Consider the following 16,826-nt stretch of genomic DNA (forward strand, 5'->3'; position numbering starts at 1 on the left):
ACCTGCAAACCAACTCCTTGTGATTCTTGCACAAGGACACCCAGGTCCCTTTGCACAGCAGCATGCTGCAATTTTTTACAGTTTAAATAATAGTCCATTTTGCTGTTATTCCTACCAAAATGGATGACCTCACATTTACCAACATTGTACTCCATCTGCCAGACCCTCACCCACTCATTTAGACTATCTATATCCCTTTGCAGACTTTCAGCGTCCTCTGCACACTTTGCTCTGCCACTCATCTTAGTGTCATCTGCGAATTTTGACACACTACGCTTGGTCCCCAACTCGAAGTCATCTATGTAAATCGTAAACAATTGCAATCCCAACACTGATCCCTGAGGCACACCACTAGTCACTGATTGCCAACCAGAAAAATACTCATTTACCCCCACTCTTTGCTTTCTGTTAGTTAACTAATCCTCTATCCATGCTAATACATTATCTGTAACACCGTGCATCTTTAGTCTTTGGTGCGGCACCTTGTCAAATGCCTTCTGAAAATCCTGATGCACCACATCCACAGGTTCCCCATTGTCCACTGCACATGTAATATTCTCAAAGAATTCCACCAAATTAGTCAAACATGACCTGCCCTTCATGAACCCATGCTGCGTCTTACCAATGGGACAATTTATATCCAGATGTCTCGCTATTTCTTCCTTGTATTTTCCCTACTACAGAAGTTAAGCTAACCGGCCTATAGTTACCCGCCTTTTGTCTACCTCCTTTTTTAAACAGTTCAAAGAGTTTTAAGAATGTAGAACTTGTTACTGCAGGGAGTGGTTGAAGCAAATAGTATAAATGCAATTAAGAGGAAACTAGGCATACGTATGAGGGAATATGGTTACACTGGTAGATTTTGATGAAAGATAATGGGGAACGACTGAAGAGGAACAGAATGACCAGCATGTATTGCTTGGGCTGATTGGCCGTTTCTGTGCTGCATATCCTATGCAATCCTATTACTTGGATGTAAATTATATTGACAGCAGGTACATTTCTCAATGTTGACATTCATAGAATCATATAGTGCAAAAGAGGCCCATTAAGTCTGCACTGACATGGGACAAACACCTGACCTCCCACCTCATTCCATTTACCAGCACTTGACCCATAGACTTGAATGTTATGACATGCCAAGTGCTGATCCAGGTACTTTTTAAAGGATGCGAGGAAACTCGCCTCCACCACCCTCCCAGGCAGCACATTCCAGACCGTGATCATCCTCTGGGTAAAAAGGTTTTTCCTCATATCCCCCCTAAACCTCCTGCACTTTGAACCTATGTCCCATTGATTATATTCAACACAAAGAACTCTTTGAGAACAACACAAATTAGATAAAACGTTTCAAATTTAAGAACAATTTTATTAGAAAGTTTCTCATATGTATCTTCATTAAAGTTAAACAATTTAACAATGTCATAAAAATACATTACAAATGACCCATACGTTCAAGCCTAGGATTTGAAAATCATCTAGTTCAAACAGTAATCCCAGTAGTATTCCTAAAAGGGTTCTTGTGTTGTCTTTTCAAGGTGCCAAATAGCTTGCATGACCAGAAACTTGCATATCTGTACATAATCTGACAAAATTCCAAAATTCGAGAGACATTCCCAAAGTACACTAAAAATTACAATGCTCTTTCAGGAGAGCCAGTATGGGGAGAAACTTTTAACAAAATAGAGCAACTGTTTGAAAGATCACTGAAAAACTTTCTTGGACGAGAAAAAGCTAATTTAAAAAAAATGGTTATTTTTGTAATTGAGTATCCACATGTTGAATTTTTACGTCTTGTGGGTACATATCTCATTTCAACTAGTGAGCTTACACTAATAATTCACCCTCATTTAAAAAATGTTCAAAGCATATACATACAATTGAAGCTTTTTTTCATATAATTTTATCCCAAAGTGATTTGTATAGGATTTGTTCTGTGTAAGTCATGTTTTTTTAAAAAAATGCATTGTAGTATTACTTAGTCACTAACATTTTTTTTACAATAAAGTGATGTGAAAGATAGAAATGTTCATATTAAGTATGAAAAAATGCAGAACAAACAGACAAGAGAAACAAGCTGTCTATGTATGCAACCGTGGACAGTTTACATCCACACAAAGTTAGCACCCAGACTCAAAGTTAGCACCATTAAAACATGCAGCTTTTAAAAATTCAAACTCTTCAACATTTGATTATTGAAAGCTATTAGAAGTACAGTGCAAAGTATCTGTTGAATCTTTAGCATATTGGGATTGATGGTAGCCTGTAGACGCTGGCTCTTATCAGAGGTATATGTAAGGCATAGTCTTTATTTCATTTACGTTCCCATTGTAGTTACCATTCTGGTCTGAATCCATCCTTAAAAACAAAGAGCATTTTATGTTGCTTTTCTATAAAGAATCTGAGTTCATAAATAGAACAATTGACTAAATGCAAGTGGAAATAATAGGCAATTTGAAAGCCAAGGAGATGGAGAGGTATTGATAGATATTGAGCCAAATTTTCCAACCATTCACGCCAGCAGCATTTTCCCATACTGCTGCAGTGAAGAGAAATTTAGCATGTTGCCACATTCTCCATCTTCGCTCCAGCGGAAGCGTGGTGTAAATGGGCAGTAAGATTGTACCCAATACTTCACCTCTGGGACCTGGGCTTTCATCCAATCAAAGCAAAAGGAGGTGCAGGATCAGCTGTTCCTTCCTTGCATGGTTCACAACTTTGAGAAAGCACCAGACATTCGCTAGCAGAGTGTATGAAATACACTTTATTCATATACAGCATAGGCCAACAGTCTATACTGTACAAAGTGTAGCTTTTGGTTTCTCCATCTTTTGGCAGAAAATGTTGGAAAATCTCAGCAGGTCTGACAGCATCTGTGCAGAGAGAATAGAACCAACGCTTCAAGTCTGGATGACCTTTTGTCAGAGCTGAGCTGGAATCTGAAACAAGAACAGAAAATGATGGAAAAACTCAGCAGTCTGACAGCATCTGTGGAGCTCTTACGAAGGCTCATCCAGACTCGAAACTCTCTCTCCACAGATGTTGTCAGACCTGCTGAGTTTCTCCATCATTTCCTGTTTTTGCTTCAGATTCTAGTATCCGCAGTATCTTGCCTTTGTCTCTATAGAATAAAATAGAATCCCACAGTGCAGAAAGAGACCATTTGGCTCATCGAGTCTGCACCCACCCCCACAATCCCATGCTGGTCCCCCGACGGTAAGGGGCAATTTAGCATAGCCAATCCACCCAACCTGCACATCTTTGGTTTGTGGGAGGAAACTGGAGCACCCGGAGGAAACCCACGCAGACACGGAGAGAATGTGCAAACTCCACACAGACAGTGACTCAAGCCTGGAATCGAACCCGGGTCCCTGGTGCTGTGAGGCACTAACCACTGTGCAATTGTGCCACCCCAAATCTATCTTTTGAGCTGTCCAACTAATTCTGGAAAATCGTGCTCCTTGCCTATTTCAGAGATCCATTTCTCAGATCAGTTCTCATGATTTATCTGGCCTCTAAACTTTTTAAGAAGTCTGTTTACATAAACAGTTTAGACCACTTATGACAGATTGGTTCCATTATCAAGGCATGGTGATCTATTTGTTCTTGAATTATTTGAAGACCAGTTATTTTTCTAAATGTTTTCTCATATCATGGTTTGATTTGATCCCTCTCACTATGTTTTTTTAACATCAGGCACTAACATTATACATTAGCATAGTTGAGGCTGTTCCAATCATTTATTTCCTTGTTGAGGCATCCTACTGTTTCCTTGTTTATCATAGAAAGCCTTTGTCTCAATGGCCTGTATAATTATAGGTTAATTAAATTATTAATCTTTAACACTTCAACATATCAACAGTTGTGTGGTGTTGTTCTGATGTAGGGACTGAGAAGTATTGCTGAGGCAGAATAGAGGGATATTTAATCTATAAGTATCTAACCTATGCTATTGTTGATGTTTAAGAGAAAACATAAAGCTTTGATTTAGTGAAAACACATTCTTTAACATGCTATTTCAGGCTTAATTTGCAGGGAAGAACAAATGCTCATAATAGCTGTTCCCAAACAAAGTAATGCCAGGAGGCAAGACGTGAAAGTTTTGGGAGCACTGGCATCCTGCCTACTTTTCATTGAAAACTAATGAATATGGGATGACTCAGGTGACTGTGTGGAGTTTGCACATTCTCCCTGTGTCTGCGTGGGTTTCCTCGCACACTCCAAAGATGTGCAGGTTAGGTGGATTGGCCGTGCTAAATTGTCCTTTAGTGTCAGGGGGCTTAGTGGGGTATATATGTGGGGTTACGGGGATAAGGCCTCGGTGGGATTGTTGTTGGTCAGGCTCAATGGGCCTATTGGCCTCCTTCTGCACTGCAGGGATTCTATAAATTTTCTAACTCCAAGTTTTCACTCTCCCATGCTCTTCTATATCACACTATTTCTAGCATGTCAATGGCAACCAATTTTGTTGCCATTTTCCACCTCACTGGAGCATTGCTAGATGGCTCTTTAGTGGGTCTCAGGGACTGATTCTTGATGTTTTTTTTCCTCCTGCCTTTATAACATAACAACAGCTTTGCACAAAATAAGAGACGTGTTTGTTACAAATTATTTACCTTCAACACAAGTCTTGCTGCATTCATCCTGTGTATTGAATCTGTTTTTATTTCCGTTGCAGCCGCCATACCAGAACCGCGTGCACAATTTAGTCTTTACATCATAGTACCACTTGAGGGAAAAGTTTCGGCAATTTCCTTCATCCCGCTGTAATTCACATATGTCTTTAACTGTGAGAACAAATATAATATGATTGATTGTTAAACAACTGAGTAGAACAGGATAAATAAATGGTACTTAGTATTTTGGATAAATTATTAGACAGAATCATAGAATCCCTACAGTGCAGAAAGAGACTACTCAGCCTATCGAGTCTGCACTGACCATAATCCCACCCAGGCCCTATCCCCATGACCCCATGCATTTAACCTAGCTAGTCCCCCTGACACTAAGAGGCAATTTAGCATGGCCAATCCACCTAACCCGCACATCTTTGGAGTGTGGGAGGAAACTGGAGCACCCGGAGAAAACCCACGCAGGGGAGAATGTGCAAACTCTGCACAGACAGTGACCCTAGCCAGGAATTGAACCCGGGTCCCTGGCGCTGTGAGGCAACAGGGCTAAACACTGTGCTGCCCGGTAAAGCTCGAATAAAGCTCCTTATATTCTCTGTATCAGCGTGTTTCATTCCAATATCAGTTGAGCGTTTTGAATTGTGCTATTTCATTCCTTCAGCAAATATTGCTGTACATTTCACTGAACAACAAATGTAGCAGCAATTATTGCTGAATTATTATGACTATTATAACTCACCGCAGCCGAGTTACCTTCTGTAAACTTGACATTAACCAATATTCTGCTACATGTCCTACCCATGTGCCAAGTCCCTTTCACCAATCATCACAGTGCTTGCTGATCTAAAATGGCTCCAGGTTAAGCAATGCATCTATTTTAAAATTTGCATCCTTATCTTCAGGTTCCTCAATGGTCTTGCCCCTTCCTCGCTCTATAATCTCCCCAGCTCAAAATCCTTTCAAGATATCTGCCCTCCTCCAACTCTGATATCTTGAGCATCCCTGATTTGAATCAGTCCAGCTTTGGAGGCTGTGCCTTCAGCTGCCTGGGTTCCACACAATATAATTTCCCCCCACGAAACCTTTCCATGTGTCTATCTTATTTTCCATCCATCAGACACTCCTTAAATCTTACCTATCTGGTCAAACATCTGCTTATGTTACTCAGTTTCTTAGTTTATTTTATAATTGTCCTGTCAAGTGTCTCAGGATGTTCAATTACATTGAAAATGCAATACAAATACAAGTTGTTGTTGAATTGGGGGCAGTATTTAAGCTGTGCACATGAGAAGCTCCAAAGATTTATTTCATTTGGGGCCCAGAGTGAGATGTTTCCCACAATGGACTGAATTTAAAAGGTCATTGTGTCACTCACATTCCAATGAACAAAAACAAGTAATCTCAAATACATTTTCATGAAAAGAAAATTATTTTATTCTCATGTGTTACTTACCAACAGAGCTTTAGAAAGTATCTGATTAGAGTACAAAAAAGGGCAGCTATAAAGAGTTTCTGCTATTGGTTTAAACTGTGATTCTGTAATGGAAACCATTGGGTTTTATTGAGGTGTAAACTCCACATTCTAAAAATTAACAATATTTGGAGGAAACAATAAACACAGGAATCACTCAGCAGTCAAGCAGCATATAAAAAGAGAAATGGGTCAGAATTTCTCAGAACTGTGGAGACTCCAGGGAAACTCCAGGGATCTTTAAAAATGGTGGATGGTACCTGGATTCTGGATTTGGAAGTCCCACCCCAAGTTCCAAAGACCCTATTTTCACTGAAGAGGAGTGGGGGACAGATGCAGTGCAGGTTGTGACTTTCACATGTAGGAAGCACAAATTCAGCAGGGCCATTTTTCAATTCAGCACTCAGCACTTCGCAAGGAACTACAAAAGGTCGTGAATGTAGCCCAATCCATCACGCAACCAGCCTCCCATCCATTGACTCTGCCTACACTTCCCGCTGCCTCAGCAAAGCAGCCAGCATAATTAAGGACCCCACGCACCCCGGACATTCTCTCTTCCACCTTCTTCCGTCGGGAAAAAGATAGAAAAGTCTGAGGTCACGTACCAACTGACTCAAGGACAGCTTCTTCCCTGCTGCTGTCAGACTTTTGAATGGACTTACCTTGCTTTGAGTTGATCTTTCTCTACACCCTAACTCATGACTGTAACACTACATTCTGCACTCTCTTGTTTCCTTCTCTATGAATGGTATGTTTTGTCTGTATAGCGCGCAAGAAGCAGTACTTTTCACTGTATGTTAATACATGTGACAATAATAATAAATCAAATCAAATCAAATCAGTGTGTGAGTTACAAGCTGTTAAATTATTTAAATGGTTGGCTCTTCATCAACAGTCATCAACTGTACTGTCAAACAGCCTGCTCACTATTGATCCGCCAGGGTCACTCAGCTCCTGACCTCATTACATGCCTTGGTTCAACATGGACAAAAGAGCTGAGGTGAGGTGAGAGTGACTGCCCTTCATATAAAGACAGCATTTGACTGAATGTGGCATCAAGGAGGCCTAACAAAACCGGAGAGAATGGGCATCGGGGAAAATCCTGCACTGGTTAGGAGCATACTTAGCACTGAGGAAAACGGTTATGGTTGTTGGGGGTCAATCATGGAGCTGGAAAAAGAAGGAAATGTTTGGAATGGATGACATGGTCAATCATAACATTCCACAGACATAGAGCACCAGAATCACAACAGATATCGCTCACAGCTTTGATTATTTTGATGCTATGACTTATGAAAAGGATGTGTGGGAATAAACAAATTCAGATAAGCTGTTATGAAATGAGCATTCAGCTGACTGATAGTGACCAGGTAAAGTGATTTAGAGGTTGGAGATGGAGTGGTAATTAATAAAGATAGAAGAACCAAGAATGGCAGTACCAATGTAATCCTCTACACACAAGCATCAAAATATTAATTGATCTTAGTTATTGATAATTCAACAATGGTGCAGAAATTGAAGACAATTTCACAATGAACTTTCCTGCTCTTGTATATTCTGTAGACTTTTTAAATCTGCATTTGTTGCCAAACATTGCTAAACTTTGTAACGATGTGGAGATGCCGGCATTGGACTGGGGTAAGCACAGTAAGAAGTCTCACAACACCAGGTTAAAGTCCAACAGGTTTATTTGGTAGCAAATACCATAAGCTTTCGGAGCAATGCTCCTTCGTCAGATGGAGTGGTCTCAACAGAGACCACTCCATCTGACGAAGGAGCATTGCTCTGAAAGCTTATGGTATTTGCTACCAAATAAACCTGTTGGACTTTAACCTGGTGTTGTGAAACTTTGTAACACCATGAATTGTTGGAACTTGTGTTGCCATCAACTGGCCATCAGTCCTTTTACTAGTTCTAAATAACATTTGGACCAATATGAAATTCAAGGATTGTATTATGTTGTTTCGTTAACATGCAACAAATTACATCGTCTAACATTGATAATAGTTCTGACTAGCCCATCCAAAGGAAAACCTGACTACAGTACTAACTTCTGGAGACCAACACCAATGCAAATTGCCCAGTTAGAATGCAGTATTAAGGTCCACAGAATATAGTGATTTACGAACGTCTGATAGTTTAGTATTCTGTAACTGGTTAAAATATATGTACTGCCGTTGGAATTTCATGTGCCATCTATTGTTCAAGGTTTGCCAAATATAAAAACACTGCAAAGCTTAAAACCTAGCCAGTTAAGAATCAAACCAAAACGTTTCTAATCAATTAACTAGTATGTATTGTACCTACTTTGATTTGATTTGACACCTGTTATTTTCCTAGAGTGCGGGGGTTTTGATCCGGAGCTCAATTATAAATGGAAACGGCTTAAATTAAGAGGGTTTGGATATCACAGTTATGATGTGTAAAGCAGCATGATACAACTGCCGCTCGATTATTATACAGTATAAGCACTGCCATATAGACCCGATAATAAAATCAAATCTTGAAAAGCCTTAACCAATTTTATATAATATATATTGTGTATTGATAAAAACATAATTCTGGAGGAGAAAAGGCTTTTTATTCCAAGCTAAATGTTGGTGCTAGGCATTTGAATGCACTTCTTTGTAGGTAGGGTAGTGGCATTTTGTGAAGTACTGTAATGCGGCGCTTGCACGCAAACAAATGATCAAATTAGATATAATGTAAGAGTACATCATATAAAGATCGGAGCTGTATGGCATGTGATTTTAATGGGGAAAGTGATGTCTTTTGATAGGGTTACATACAAATGAATGGATGTCCAGCTGCAGCCAAAAAGCCAGTGCAAAGTGTTTCCAAGCTTTCTATGGAAGGGGGATATGTAATTAAATGTATAATGCACTAGCTAAAGCCATGCAAACATCGGGAAAAATGTGGACAGAGGTATTGCCCACTGTACTAATGAGATTAAAGGCTACCACAAACCAGACAACCGGATTAACCCCTTATGAACTAATGACAGGACGGGTGATGCAATTACCAGAAAGCATCATAACAGGTGGGACCGATGTAGGTCCACTAAAATATCCTGATAAAATCAGGAGATATGTTTTGGAACTAAGCACCCAACTCAAAGGTGTGCGCAAATTGGTAAAAGACAATCAGGAAATAAAAGACGCAGAGGGAGAGCTTGAAATGCTCCCTGACGTCCCAACAGCGGGATGTCCTAGTGAAAACACTACCTGACAAACCAGGGTTTGCACCAAAATGGAATGGGCCATATGAAGTTATAATTAGTGGAGACACCTGTGCCTGTATAGACATAAGAAGGAAAGGTATCTGGAAACATTAGACTCAGTTGAAAGAATATGCTGGAACGAATTGGAAAAATATGTGATATACTTCAATTGCAGATATAAACAGACAACGACTGACCTCCAAGCAAGTGAACGGGTTCACAGGAAGTTGTGCGCGGGCGATATAGCCTTTGAACCATTGTATAATGGTCGCGCGGATTATCAGTAAGTGATAAGATGCTTCTCGTGCTGCTTCTCATGACCCTGGCCCTGTTAGCCATAGCGGGAAAGTATAGATGGAATTGTGAGGATTTAGGGACAGAGCGTAAACATCTCTGTAACGATGACTCTGTCTATTGTAACCACCCGACACACGAGATACCCCTGGGAGGTAACCCGTAGGGACCGCTGCTCAGGATCCCTTAACCATACCACGTTGCCAACCCTGTTGGAGGGGCGAGGTGATTAGGAACTTCCATGCAATGTAACCTGGTGCAGCTGGAGTTTCCAGCGCTTAATTGAGGAACCGGGGGGCCTGTGGCCAACAAAGGCAGAGGATTCAGGAGGATGAGTACCTAAGCAAGAGACTTGACCGATCCACGCGGTCATTGCACCAGTCCTCTCGAAACACCTTTGTGTATATGTCTTATCTGTATGCATCACAATCAAATCTGAGCAAGTGCTGGGTCTGTTCACACATTCCCACGCACGGAGGAAAGGGAGGAAATCCTTTGTTCCCTATCCCTTTATCAGCTCCGGAAATGATAGAATGGATTTCAAATCAGAATGGAAGCCAGGAAGGGACAAGGAAACTGACATTCAAAACCCCATCGGGTACCACCATGCAGGGGACGTTTAATATTGAGTATGTGGGCTTTAACAAAGAGGTTGTGCTGGAATCTTTGAATGGCATCAAGATAGATAAGTCGCCCGGTCCGGATGGGATGTACCCCAGGTTACTGTGGGAGGCGAGGGAAGAGATTGCAGAGCCTCTGGCGATGATCTTTGCGTCGTCGATGGAGATGGGAGAGGGGCCGGAGGATTGGAGGATTGCGGATGTGGTTCCTATTTTCAAGAAGGGGAATAGGGATAGCCCAGGTAATTACCGACCGGTGAGTCTAACCTCAGTGGTTGGTAAACTGATGGAGAAGATCCGGAGGGACAGGATATATGAGCATTTAGAGAGGTTTAGTATGCTCAAGAATACTCAGCATGGCTTTGTCAAGGGCAGATCGTGCCTTACGAGCCTCGTGGAGTTCTTCGAAAATGTGACTAAACACATTGACGAAGGGAAAGCGGTAGATGTGGTTTATATGGATTTTAGCAAGGCGTTTAATAAGGTCCCCCATGCAAGGCTTCTGGAAAAAGTGAGAGGGCATGGGATCCAAGGGGCTGCTGCTCGGTGGATCCAGAACTGGCTTGCCCAAAGGAAGTCATGATGTGGAGATGCCGGCGTTGGACTGGGGTAAACACAGAGTGGGGTAAACCCACCTGAAGAAGGGGCTTAGAGCTCCGAAAGCTTGTGTGGCTTTTGCTACCAAATAAACCTGTTGGACTTTAACCTGGTGTTGTTAAACTTCTTACTGTGTTTGCCCAAAGGAGGCAGAGAGTGGGTATAGATGGGTCTTTTTCTAAATGGAGGTCGGTCACCAGTGGTGTACCCCAGGGATCTGTTCTGGGACCCTTGCTGTTTGTCATTTTCATAAATGACCTGGATGAGGAAGCGGAGGGATGGGTTGGTAAGTTTGCCGACGACACGAAGGTTGGTGGGGTTGTGGATAGTCTGGAGGGATGTCAGAAGTTACAGAGGGACATAGATAGGATGCAAGACTGGGCGGACAAGTGGCAGATGGACTTCAACCCAGATAAATGTGTCGTGGTCCATTTTGGTAGGTCAAATGGGATGAAGGAGTACAATATAAAGGGAAAGACTCTTAGTACTGTAGAGAATCAGAAGGACCTTGGGGTCCGGGTCCATAGGACTCTGAAATCGGCCCCGCAAGTGGAGGAGGTGGTTAAGAAGGCGTATGGTGTGCTGGCCTTTATCAATCGAGGGATTAAGTTTAGGAGTCCGGGGATAATGATGCAGCTATATAAGACCCTCGTCAGACCCCACTTGGAGGACTGTGCTCAGTTCTGGTCGCCTCATTACAGGAAGGATGTGGATAAGATAGAAAGGGTGCAGAGGAGATTTACAAGGATGTTGCCTGGATTGAGTGGCATGCCTTATGAGGATAGGCTGAGGGAGCTCAGTCTTTTCTCCTTGGAGAGACGAAGGATGTGAGGAGACCTAATAGAGGTGTATAAGATGTTGAGAGGCATAGATCGGGTGGACTCTCAGAGGCTTTTTCCCAGGGTGGAAATGTCTGCTACGAGAGGACACAGGTTTAAGGTGCTGGGGGGTAGGTACAGGGGAGATGTTAGGGGTAAGTTTTTCACACAGAGGGTGGTGTGCGAGTGGAACCGGCTGCCGTCAGTGGTGGTGGAGGCGAACTCAATAGGGTATTTTAAGAGACTCCCGGATGAGTACATGGAGCTTAATAGGATGGAGGGTTATAGGTAGGTCTAGAAGGTAGGGATGTGTTCGGCACAACTTGTGGGCCGAAGGGAGTGTTTGTGCTGTAGTTTTTCTATGTTTCTTCTTCTAATATCAGCAACAGTGATGTTGTTTTAGGGCTAGGGGGCGGAGGGTGCACTTTATCGACCTTTTAGAAACATTACCAACCCAGCTATGACAGATCAGATTCCCCACCCTACTTCATTGTGAAAAATCAACAAAGGGGTTCTATCTGCCTGATAAGAAACGGAACCATACCTGTTGGCCGTAGCTACTGTATACAGCAGATCAATGTCACTAATGATGCTTGGGCCATGGTACAACAGGTCACAATCCAGTGCCCCACAGCCACTGTCCCGGTTAGCCTCTCCTCCGCTTATATAAGCGGGATGACTGCATATAATGGTCCCTATTTTGTCTGTGGAAACAATGCCTACCCATGGCTTCCCTGGAATTGGGCAGGATCGTGTTATTTGGCATATGTGGTGCCCTATATTCACCATTACACTGACTTACGGGACCACCCCGAGATACACCTGCTTAGGGCTGCTCAATTATGTGCTAGCCTCCCAAGGAGGAACATGTGCAGTAGTTGGCTCTGAATGCTGTACGTATATTCCAGATGCTTCGGAGAATAATTACTCGCTTGGCAGACCATATTAAACACGTGGCGAAATCAATACAGGATGAGGGGAACCAATATCATAATTATAACCCTCCGGGATGGCTCGGGCAATGGTTCGGGTCGTGGGGTTCATACCTGATGCATGGATTGATTGTATTAATTGTAATTGTAATTGCTTGCTGTTTTTGTATGGCATTATCGAACGCCTGTTGTAAAACGGAAACAGCGCGGATTATGCCGGGCACAAGTGTACAGGCAGAGGGGGCAGTCCTCCTGACAAAGGAACTGGGCCCATATGCTGATAACATTTAGTCCTATGTTGGTCATGGGGCCATATTTGGACCTGGCCCCGACCAAAAGGGGGGAATGAAGAAGGGAGCGGGTTAATGAACTTTGTAACACTTAAGATTTGTGCAAAGCATTGAAACCTGAACTTTGTAATACTTAGAGATTTGTGAGAAGCATTGTAGAACCTGTTTTCGTGTCTGTAGAACTTGTTTTTGTGTATCCAAACAGATAAGAGAAGCAGCTGCTGTATACAAGCTCATGATTTTCCCAGCTAATTGTGTTCAGGAATGTGGCTAGCCCAGCTAGAATCCATTTTGTGTCCTTTTATATTATGTACCTTTGTTTAACACGGTGGAGCTGACATGTATGCCTTCTGTGATCGTATAATAATAGATCCATATATATTCATTATATACTATTCATCCTTACCGATATAAAGTGTTATATAGGCCCCTGTATGTCAGTTAACTTGTTTATGCAAACTTATAATCTTGTATGCTGGATAAACAAGCCGCAGATGCCCGCCACATAGAGGCGACAGAACAGATAGTCGCAGCCTTGAGATGGCCACAGTTACACGGGAAGGACGGAACTGCCGAGGCAGCAATAATCGTGAGAAAATGCGGACGTGACCAGGGGCGAAAATATATCTATAAATATTTGCTCTTAACCTATATTCGGCGAGAAGTCTGGAGACCGTGTTAGGAATCGGACTTCTCCCACAAGCTTGTGAAAATAAACCATTGTACTTTGACTCACGACTAGTCTCTGAGGTATTTTTTTACCTACAACACTCCTCAATGACTTGATCAACATTAATTAATTCCCTTCCTTAACTCTTAGGAGGTCATTATGGAGAGGTAGCCTTAGAAAACATTTTTCTTGGAAACAGAGCAAGAATGCTTGGGCTGACAAATAGCAGTTGCTACAATTTTATACTGGTAATTATACTTTAAGTACCATTTGCTTTTCCAGACTCAGTGAATGGAATTCAATGAGCCACCAATAAAATGATATGGCAGGATTTCAGAGTTACACTTTTAGTTCTCGCTCATACTTTGAAAGTCATTAACTTTGTTGGAAAGAAGCAATTTGTGGATTGAGATACAATTGTTCAAAACATTTTCCACTTCCTAACAATACTGGTTCTTAAACATCTACTGCGATTGATTTCTCTTTGTGTTTTTAAATAGAATCATAGAATCCCTATAGTGCAGAAGGAGGCCATTCAGCCCACAAGCCTGTACCAACAACAATCTCACCCCAGGCCCTAATCCCATAACGCCATGTATTTACCCTGCTAATCCCCCTGACACTAAGGGGCAATTTAGCATGGCCAATTCACCTAACCAAATAGAATGGATATTCTATAGATACTTCTTGAAGACACTTCTTGAACAGCTCTGCTGTAAACCTTTAAAAAGTCAGATAACGAGACATTCTCATAATAGCAATTCTGAGATATGATATATAGGGGGTGAGTCTCCCAACCCACTGCACTGCTAAGGACTGGGGGGCTCAAGCAGAGGCCTCTTAGCGGGCTCCACGCATCTCCGGCTGCCAGAGGATTACCATACAATTAGTGGGCCCGGGACTGAAGTCTGAGGATTAACCAGGATGCTGCCTGGTATGGTGGGAAAGTCTTATGAGAAAAGGCTGAGTGACTTGAGGCTGTTTTCGTTAGAGAGAAGAAGGTTAAGAGGTGACTTAATAGAGGCATACAAGATGATCAGAGGATTAGATAGGGTGCACAGTGAGAGCCTTTTTCCTTGGATGGTGATGGCTAGCACGAGGGGACATAGCTTTAAATTGAGGGGTGATAGATATAGGACAGATGTCAGAGGTAGGTTCTTTACTCAGAGAGTAGTAAGGACATGGAATGCCCTGCCTGCAACAGTAGTGGACTCGTCAACATTAAGAGCATTCAAATGGTTATTGGATAAACATATGGATGATATTGGAATAATGTAGGTTAGATGGGCTTTAGATTGGTTTCACAGGTCGGCGCAACATTAAGAGCCGAAGGGCCTGGACTGCGCTGTAATGTTCTATGTTCTAAGTCTCTTCGCCCCCGCCAGGAGTGTTTCACTCTAGCGATGTTTACAGCAGCTCCCCACTAATGGGAAGCTGGCGACCCAACACTGCTGGAGTGATGGGAGCCATGGAGGCTCCCCAGGGGGTTGGGGTAAGGGGGGGGGGGGTGTCCCCTAGGCATTACCAGCTTGGAAGTGCCAGCCTGGCCCCTGGCACTGCCAAAGGAGCAAAGTGGCAATGTTCACTGGGTATCGGGGAGAGCCAAGTAGGTGGGGTGGGGGTGGGGAGGAGTGGGGGGGGTGGGGGGAGGGTGGCAAGGAGATTGGTCAGAGATGGGGAATCCTACTGTCACTCTGCACTTGGTGGTGATAGAGGAATGGAGGCCAATGATTAGGACTGAACATCAGGGTGGGGGGTTTGGTGGGGTCTGCCCAGACATGTCTGGGAGCCCAGCAATTGGGTTTGAGGGGGAAATCGCACGGGCAACGATGCGGGGTTGCGGGGCGATCGAGCTGACTAGCGATCAGGCGGCCGGCAGTGTGCCCCGATCTTGGCACACGTTCAGTGGCCCGTTAAATGCTATGACAGCCTCTCCAGCAAGAATAGGCCCCGCCCCCTGATTTTTAATGATATTCACGCTAGTGCACTCTGCTGTGTACATAATGTGGGAGATTCATTTTGAAAATCCCAGCGGGATTTACTCCAGTTTTTACGCGAATTCGACATTTAGAATTTTTTTTGGAGAATCCCAGCCAGTATTGGTTGCATGATGGCATTTAGTGTCTTCTCAATTCTTGATATTGTTAGGCGGTGAGAGGCAGCGCAATGGCAAGACATATCTGGACCCAATGACAAGAATTGAGCAATTACAGCTCAGTTACAGCATAGAGCTGATGTATGGTGAAGCTACATCTGTGTTGCCCTATCATTCAATCAGTTACTGCTGCCATTAGACTTTTGAAGTGGACCTACCTCACATTAAGTTGATCTTTCTCTGCATCCTAACTATGACTGTAACACTAGATTCTGCACCCTCTCCTTTCCTTCTCTATGTACGGTAGGCTTTATCTGTACAGCACGCAAGGAAAAGTATACTAATACATAGACTCCATAGAATCCCTGCAGTGCAGAAGGAGGCCATTCGGCCCATCAAGTCTGCACAGACCACAATCCCACCCAGCCCCTATCCCTGTTATTACCCTGCTAGTCCCCCTGACACTAAGTGGCAATTTAGCATGACCAATCAACCTGACCTGCACATCTTTGGAGTGTAGGAGGAGGAAACCGGAGCACCCAGAGGAAACCCACACAGACACGGGGTGAATGTGCAAACTCTACACAGACAGTGACACAAGCCGGGAATTGAACTCGGGTCCCTGGCACAGTGACAATAATAAATCAAATCAGTAACTCCAGCTTCATTACAGAAGCTGTCTTCTGGGCAATTGTAACTGCCTGCAGTAGGAAACCAATGCAATCAGGTCGACCATTCATTCTGCATGTGCCTAATGTTACTTTGCATTGAAGTCCACGCAATGTTAAACTGGGTGGTTGATCTGATTGTGTCAGTTTCCTGCATTGTGATTACATTAATATTAATCCCCTCCACCCCCCCATGTTTCTGATGATGGAGGACAGAGTATTTAAAGTGTAGTGTAGTAAAGTTCAAAGAACAAAGGAAATTACAGCACAGGAACAGGCCCTTTAGCCCTCCAAGCGTGCACCGACTATGCTGCCCGACTGAACCAGAACCCCCTACCCTTCCGGGGACCATATCCCTCTATTCCCATCCTATTCATGTATTTGCCCAGATGCTCCTTAAAATTCACAATCGTATCTGCTTCCACTACCTACCCCGGCAGCGAATTCCAGGCACCCACCACCCTGTGTGTAAAAAACTTGCCTCGTACATCTCCTTTAAACCTTGTCCCTTGCATCTTAA

The 16,826-nt window shown here is 43.1% G+C and overlaps 1 protein-coding gene across 5 annotated transcripts in view; it reads right to left on the minus strand.

The window, feature by feature from the left end:
- Positions 1-1,338: 1,338 nt before the first annotated feature.
- Positions 1,339-16,826, minus strand: part of LOC144503789 (collagen alpha-3(VI) chain-like) — a 342,857-nt gene continuing 327,369 nt past the window's right edge. For 4 of the 5 annotated variants that reach the window (XM_078228671.1, XM_078228670.1, XM_078228673.1 and 1 more), the window contains 2 exons: positions 4,617-4,787; positions 1,339-2,358 (listed from right to left, as the gene is read on the minus strand). In XM_078228671.1, the coding sequence (XP_078084797.1) occupies positions 2,318-2,358; positions 4,617-4,787 (212 nt within the window). In that variant the 3' untranslated portion in view covers positions 1,339-2,317. The remainder of the gene's footprint in view (positions 2,359-4,616; positions 4,788-16,826) is intronic. The other variant, XM_078228672.1, reaches the window with a different exon arrangement.

Source organism: Mustelus asterias, chromosome 14 (assembly GCF_964213995.1).
Source record: "Mustelus asterias chromosome 14, sMusAst1.hap1.1, whole genome shotgun sequence".
In the NCBI taxonomy this organism is placed as follows: Eukaryota; Metazoa; Chordata; class Chondrichthyes; order Carcharhiniformes; family Triakidae; genus Mustelus; species Mustelus asterias.